The sequence below is a fragment of the Mytilus edulis genome, chromosome 10 (assembly GCF_963676685.1).
Source record: "Mytilus edulis chromosome 10, xbMytEdul2.2, whole genome shotgun sequence".
Classification (NCBI taxonomy): Eukaryota; Metazoa; Mollusca; class Bivalvia; order Mytilida; family Mytilidae; genus Mytilus; species Mytilus edulis.
In genome coordinates, this window is record NC_092353.1 from 17757871 (window position 1) to 17766348 (window position 8478).

General features: G+C 30.3%; 1 protein-coding gene across 1 annotated transcript; it reads left to right on the top strand.

Moving 5' to 3' along the window:
- The first annotated feature begins 565 nt into the window (after positions 1–565).
- On the top strand, positions 566–6824 carry LOC139490522 (uncharacterized). The gene has a single exon (XM_071277309.1). It carries the CDS (start codon positions 1134–1136, stop codon positions 2091–2093), a length of 960 nt encoding a protein of 319 aa, XP_071133410.1. The 5' UTR covers positions 566–1133; the 3' UTR covers positions 2094–6824.
- The last annotated feature ends 1654 nt before the right edge of the window (positions 6825–8478 follow it).

Sequence of the window (8478 nt, forward strand, 5' to 3'; positions counted from 1 at the left end):
TTATAAGAGATTACTTTTATTCCAATGTATATCTATTCCGAAAAAAAGTACTGCTGAAGGTCATTCACAATTTTAGAATCGTCGAGATTTGTAATAGTAAATTGTGCTATATTAAAATAGAACATTAAAAATACCTTTTGAATTTATCCCTGAAAATTATTTACTAATCATAAGTTTTAATTAAATTTGCATTCCTAGATTTTGATAGAGATTATCATTTCTAAATTGTTAGTAACTGACATTTGTAATAAAACCTCATCTAATCATATTATTACATATATAGTATATTATTATTATATATATTAATATGATTATGTTATACGTTCTCTCAAAGTTGACTTTTCTTTTTTACTAAGATAAATGACCAACAAACATTAATTCTACTGGATACTTAATTTGGTTCCAACCGAGCAAGAAGGTATGCAGATAATCCTAATATTTGCGACTTTTGTGGATTTTATTATGGACTTACTACTGATTTTAGAATGATAGTTTTAAATAACAATCCATGATTTAAATAAATAATAGGCTCGATTGACCTCACCATCGGTTTATATTTTGGTTTATAATTGGAGTTTAAACAGGTGAAGTGTTTGTAGAACAATAATACGCCGCAGAGTGGTCCACCTAATCTTTAAAAAAATTCACCTGAGAAACCATGCGAGGTTCACTTTATAAACAGTGTACTAGTAAATTTTGACTGATATCTTAATATCGATTTATCTCTAGTTACTCAGGCACGGTAAAGGCATCTAAAATTATATGCAGTACAGGTAGTATGTTTCACCTGGATGTATTACATGTATCATTGCACCTTCCGTTAATTTACATATCATCAAAAGGTGAAAATGAACTTGAAAGTAAAATACGATGATAAAATAGCCAACTTCTCACAAGTAAGCCTTATATAGTGATATAACATGGTGAGACTTTTAATCAATACCGGAATAGATTGAACTGTTCATTTATTATTACATACGTGTATACAGGAATAACGTTTTTGAGGTAAGACAGATTTTGACTTAACGAGAATGATAACAAAGCTACCTAGATGGTTGAATGTACATTGAAGGCCACACCACGTAAACAACATAATAAATGTATAAATTAGGTAATGATAACCGATACAGAACATGGCGGAAACCGGCAATTTATTGAAACTGTTTGATGTGAATGTGAACGGAATCCCTGTTCAAGAACGAAATAATAATGAAGTTAAGGAATATGAGCATTCAGTTGAAGTTTCTACTGTTCCCGATACGTTTCCATGTGGACATATTCTATGTCATAACTGTGTTAGGAAGTACATTTCCCCGTTAAGAGAGTCAGCTTGGGACTGTCCAGTATGTGGTCAGGATTTATTCAGATTACAATTGCAAAAGAGAAGACACAATGTCTCTTATGGAAATGATGACTTGGACGAAGTGGATTTATTGAGCAACTTTGACAAACTTGTTAGTAGATTTCATGACACAAGACATAACCTTAGTCGCTTAAAAAGAGAGAATATCAAAGCGCGCAGCGTTGGAATGACCTATGCAAGATGTTTCTGTGATATGTGTGAGGAAAACCATGGTACATTGAAAGTAGTACAAGACTTCAACGAATTGTGTGTGCAACAAATTAGACCTTCCAGGACACATAGGTTATATTATTCATTACTTAATTCAGAAGTAGTAACAACATATAAAAGTACTGTGAATTCAGCTTGTGTTTGTATTCCATGCACGACCAATGAAATTCATGACAATTATGAGAAACTATTTGGAAGTAATGGACATAGAGCTTTAGAGAGGCCAAAAACATATGACAAGGCTGTAGCACAGATAGGCAAACTCTTAACAAGTACACAGATACCAATTACGTCTTTGTTAGGGAAAAACGTGATCGAAATTGATCATGAAATGTGTGTTAAAGAGAGGTCTCTTGACTTCAACTTCCCAGAAACTATAAGATCAATAAAGGACATGGTCAAGAGTCAAGAAAAGAACTTGATAAGTTATGCAAGGAAGCAAATGGAAGATACTGGTAAAATTTATCATATTAAGGAGAGTAGTTCAACTGAATGCTGTAAAGGAGAAACTGTAGTGTGAAATATAATATTCATGTAATTTTTTAATCAATGTCTACAATATCTACAAAAAACAGTCCCATTTCTCGCATTTTCTTCAAATTAATTGTACGTACTCCCTTATGGTGCTTATGGAATGTTAAACGAATTGTCAATGGTATGATTTTTAACTACCAAGTGTCTCTTTCAGTAAATATTTGTGTTTTGGGCGGAATGTTGTAATTACAATGTTATCCAAACGCTGATAAAAATGCAGTTTTAGCATGCACGCGTGGGTTTCTAAATTTGAAAACACCCGGCAGATGATTTGCGGTAAACCATACTTTTCCCCACAAATATGTCTCTTTAAACCTGCAACCTATCAACCTTGCAAACTTTCGGTAAGGATACCTTCCTACGCATAGATTTATTTCTTTTTTTCATTTGTAATAGCTGAATTAAAGTCTTTATGTATGACCATCAAGCATAAAACTTAATATTTTGGAAACTTTCAAAACCTAGTGATAAATGATAACTAAACATAGCTTGTGCAAAATGCAATCTCATTTATGTTTTAACTTCGGGAAGAACTTGACCTATGTTTTATGCAAACACTATTTTATGATTGAAAAATCTTTTATAAACAACGTTTTTCCTTCAAGACTATCAGTTGAAAACATATAAAACCTTCAACTTATTTTTTAAAAGTAAATGTAGTTATTTTATATTATGCTAATGCATTATACCTGCATATACATGTCAATGTCCCAAGGCTATAAACTCGTCAGTAGTTTTTTTTTTTTTTTTTATATCTAAATGTTTTAGGTTACTTTAGTATTCATTGAAGATCTCTTTTTATTATCTGCTACATTATCGGGGCAATTTAGAGATTGACATATTGTGGGTTGGGTGTTTTTGCTGAAAACCGTATATTGACCTCCGGGAGCGTTTTATTTTGTATCGCTTTATTGCTCTCTCGTTGATATATACACCGCATCTTCATTAATTTATTTATGCAGTCTCATTATTATGCATTTCCATTAAATAGTTTCATGTTTACATAATACATACTTTTCTTACAATGAATATTTTGTACATTTTTACACTTGTTACCTTAAGGCTTTTTACAGATTTTGTAATAATGTTATGTAATCTTATTATTAAACATTTTGACTTATATTTAAATCTGGAATATAAACTTTTCATAATATCTTTTAAGCTAATCATGCTTTTTAATACCTGACAAATGTTGTCTCCATAGAACTAGTGTATACTTATGAAAAGATGATTCTCAATGAAATAAGTCCTAATGAATTTAAAATATGTAAACATAGATTGTTTTCCCCTGTCTTAAGCAGAAAACAATCCAATAGCCTTCTTGTATCTGGTAATATTTTTAAGTCGTCAGTATAAAAAGAAAGCATTTTTATATGATTTTTGCTTACTTACAATATTAGAAACTGAAAACCCCAAATTGATTAATATAATTGAGTATCGTTTACTTTGTAATTATGGCGAAGGCTGATAACCTGATTTAACAGATAGGTGACATCGTTGATCAATCCAAATCTCATCAGTCTTTGTTAAATTGCCAAAAAAAACAAAAATTGTCAACACCGACATTTTTTTAGAGAGAAGATTTGATAATCATAGAAAAACAAAGGATACGGGGTATCCATTCCTGGGCATATTTGGATATCAAATGAAAGTATGTATTGTCTTCAGATTTAGATAACAAATATTGAAATAAATATAGGATATTTATTTGATGGTTTAGTTATATTGAAATTAAAAGCAAAACTTAAGCTCCTTATTGGTGGTGATTTATAATTAACCACGAAGTGAATGAATTAAATTCATTCAACACTTTTCTAATAACAAATTGAAGGCCGTACAAATGTTTGCTTAAATGAAATTGAATATTCTTTAAATAATGTACATCTATACATCTACTTATATTAATTAAAGAAATTAAATGATTATAAGTAAATATTAATTTTCTTAGGAACGTTTCTTTGTGGTTTACTACATCTAATTTCTTTAACATAATTATCTTAAGATTGGAAACAGTTACAATTTGTATAAGTTTATAAAACCACAGTCTTTCATTTTATTAATTTGATTTTTCATTCGCATACTCATCGTTTCTATGCAAACGTTAAAGCATCAAATATGCATTTATCACACATCAAACAATTAGAAATGAACCTGCATAACCAAACACTTCGAGTCAAAAGTGTATCATTGCATATATATACAACCAATCATTGAAATATTTTTACGTCATATTCTTTCACGCAGGCAAACTAAACAGAATATCACATTAAAATGTTTCATTCTTAAGCTTGCAATTGTTCACTCACTAATGGAACACATACTATGTTTCTACTTTTGATAGCTACAAAAAGAATTTCGTAAAGATGAGTGCTAGTAGACCCATGAGGTAAAGCTCTACAACACATTGTACTCTGATATGAACATGAGTGAAATGTACAGGCGCTTTATGTTTTATACTTGGACATTAATTACTGTCATTGTAAACAAAACAACATTTTACAGTGTATATTGTACATACTGTTATATTGATTATATTTATCAACAGATGTTGATAAAATATTTGAAATAGTTTTACGTCTTGCTTATTGTTTTCCAGTATTTTTGTAAGAATAAATTTGATGCTAAATAGATCCAGGAGCGTTATTTTTGTATTGATGTTTATTATTTTGTTTTTATTGCTTTCAGGGTGCTTTTACTTTATAGAATATATTGTGTGCTTATTTACATAATAGGATCATTTAATCTAATTGTACAAAACTGTGTTCATTTTGTTCACTTATATCATTAAGTTTATTCAAGCGTTTTACGCAGGACCTTTTTTCCTGTGATTTACACGAATGGAGTCTGAATTCATAGTTCAATGCATGTATGTCCTATAGAATAACATTAATTTATATGTGGTAATTTGTCACAAGCTTTACATAATTCTTTGTTAAGAATCTTGGGTTTAATTTAAGTTTTCATTTGTTAATCTGAGAATGATGGTGTTTGAGCACGAAAATACTGAATTGGTAACCTTCCCGCTAGAAACGAAGTAGGATTATATAATATTTTTGTAACTTTATCTACATTTGATTACTTCGTCTGAAGTGATGCAGTGTTCGCAGTATTATTTGATTAAATTACAAATTGCTATGCAGGTCTGAGATCTATTTTTTAATACATCTTTAACAATCTCAACAGTTCAGAGTTTCTTCAGTTGTTGCTTTATTGTACGTATTAGTTATGGTTCCCTGTAAGGAATTTGCTGCTTATCTTCATATCTTTGGTCTATTTTTATTCATAACTTTAATTGTTCAGATTTAGGTTTCGTAAATAAGAAAAAAACTGACCCAAGATACCAGGCTCATAAGTTTTTACTCCAGACGCGCGTTTTATTTTTGTTATTTATTTTTGTATTTTAATTGCTGTCTCAACGACTTATATCTCCATTTGTTCATGTGTATTTTTTTCTGTTTTGAAGCCTTTGTACATTTGCTCTTACTGGTGACTGTTTTCCCTGTGCACTCCTCACAATGAGTTTGAACAATATCAAACCTCTTTTTTATGATAAAAATGTCTTCATTTAATGGCAATATTATAATATTTTTAATTATTTTCGCATTTTATGGTCACTGTCTCAATCGAAAGAGATCTCTTTAGATGTTTATGAATAAAATGTTCAATCAAAGTGTACATGTAATCAATTATATGTGGCGAGTAATATACATCGTGTGGGACAAAGTGCAAAATAATTATTTGAAGTCAGGCCAAAAGGTCTGACCTTAGGACACAGGTGGTCGTCTATTGTAATATATATCGATTTATTCATGGACATCGAAAATGCGTTTATTGTTGTATACATTAGAAGTTCGATATATATATATGGATATGATTAACCTTGGACAAAATTTTAAAGCTAGAAATGTACTAATGTAATAAACATAACCAATAAAAAAAAATCTGACAATGGACATTATTTTGTCAGACGAATGAATGCAGAGGGGAAATTATCAATACGAAAGTTAAGCTAATGCATATAATAAATTCGATCAATATAATGCTTTCTGTGACTTCTTGTAGATGTATTCAGAACCCCTTTTGTTAGTCAAAAATAACATTGTAATGGCTATGATTTTTTTCACTAAAATTGCATTTTATATTTGTAAATTGTTTGCTCAGATTAAGTATTTTGCTGTTTTTCAATAAGACTTTTGAAAGGTTGTTACATTTGAAAGCTTTATGTTCTGGTCTGCCCCGTACCAAATATTGAGAAACCATGGAAATTCTGATTAAAAGCTGCTTATGTTTACTCAAATAAACTTTATTATGCATAGTGATGAACATGGGAGGGGAGCTCAAAAGATTCCGTATGTGTTTGTTTTTTTACTATTTTTGTATAGGAAAAATGTGATACTAATATTTAAATATACAAATGATGATTCATAAAGACAACCATCAAATTGAAAGTTTAGATAGTGTGCTTATAAATGAATTTTAAAGTATCATTCGAGCGTACATGAAACCTCTACAATTATTTCTTAAAAAACTCTTGTTGAAATTGAAAAAACGAGAATTATCATTAATTTTTATTTTATATGCAGAACACGTTTAAACGTGTCACGGGTGAGTGAAGTCGTCTGATATTGAAGATTGTGTGAATTTGTTATTAGTTATGACGTTGTTAACGATTATAGAAATCAAAGCTTGTTGATAATAAAAAAGTATATATTAAAAACTTCTGTTTTGTTGTATATTCTATTGTGGAACTGTAAATAATGAATAATATAATATAATTTGCATATTACAAATGCAAAGCTAGTAATGTATAACGATCAAAAATGATAATATTCTCCTTTTTCCACTTTAGCAGTCTGTTATCTTTTTTAAATCCTTGATTTGCATGTTTTGTCAATTCAATATATTTATGTTCTAGTAATAAAAAGGTAAAAATTATTGTCTATCACAAAAAATACACATCCAAAAAAAGAAAAATTAAAAACAGCCGAGTTATTCAGGTGTGCGAAAAGTAGTTTGTACTTTGGTAGAAGTGTCTCTACCTAGATTAAATAGTCATTTTTGAAACGCATTCATAAAAAAAAAATCGACTCTAAAATTATAGTTTGATACAATTGATTACAACTACCAGGAGACAGTATTAGTTTGCTACAACATCATAATATTTGGCAAAATCTTTTTGAATTTTGTGTTCTCAATGTTTTCCAATTTTGTACTTTATTTGATCTATTTGACCTTTCTGATAAGTCTGGTATGTAGGATCACTTTGTGTATCCTTATTCGTTTTTTCTGTCAATTGATAAAGACATATTTGATAGTGTTGCTTTTTTGTCACATAGTCAAGGGATTCTGTTACATGTTTTTGTAGCAATCTTCATATGTTAGTCCTTTGACAAAGGCTTTTGATACGTACATGGCTGCATCATTTCACTTCTAGATCTCCTGTACCGCTGAAGATGACTTCTTACCTTGATCAAGGTAAAGTTATTACTTTTTTGGACATTTTCATGTCCACCACAACGCCTTGTATGTTTCTGCTTATCAAGACTTTTCTAGGGATATTATAATTGTTCGCGGGGATAATCTACGATCTTTTTAGACAGATGTTATCCATTCGTTCGATGTTTTTGAGCTTTTGATTTTGCCATTTGCTTAGGGACTTTCCATTTAAAATTTTCCTCGGACTTTTTGTTATTTTACTTTTTTAAATTTTACATAATACAGTGAAAACTGTTCAGATATCCGTTCTAAACCATATGTTATCATAATTGATATGACGGAGTGTATTCAGACCACCAAAGGTTTTTTCTGGTTCATGACGTCTAGATCTCTTGTATCAAATCATTTAATGAACCAAAACCTTTTGATTACTTAACATATCTATTAACCAAACAAATCCTGAATTAGCATACAAGTTCATGCTGAATCCCTCTTAGTCATAAATTTCTAAAATATTTCTATAAATTTCCGATTTACGTAACTTGTAAACTGCTCTTACGTTTATTTCTAGGCACCACATATTTTTCATTGTGGGGAGTAGTACATACACCTCACTACATCTAGATTACTCTGATGCCTGACGGTATGACCAGGCCAAATGATGGACAGCTTTGTTGACTTAATATGAACCCTAGCGTATCAGCTCGGGCACACATAGTAAGTCACGCTCCGTCATGAGTATAGTGCATGATCAACTGTATACATTTCTGTGCCTGCTAGGTTTCCTTTTCGTTTTGGAACATACACATAACAAACTTTAATATGCTGTACAAACTTAAATTATATGTCATAGCAGCATGCCTTCTTTACGATGACCATATTCCGTTAAAGTTGATTATTTCTATTATATCTCGATGTAAGAACCCATAGGTTGT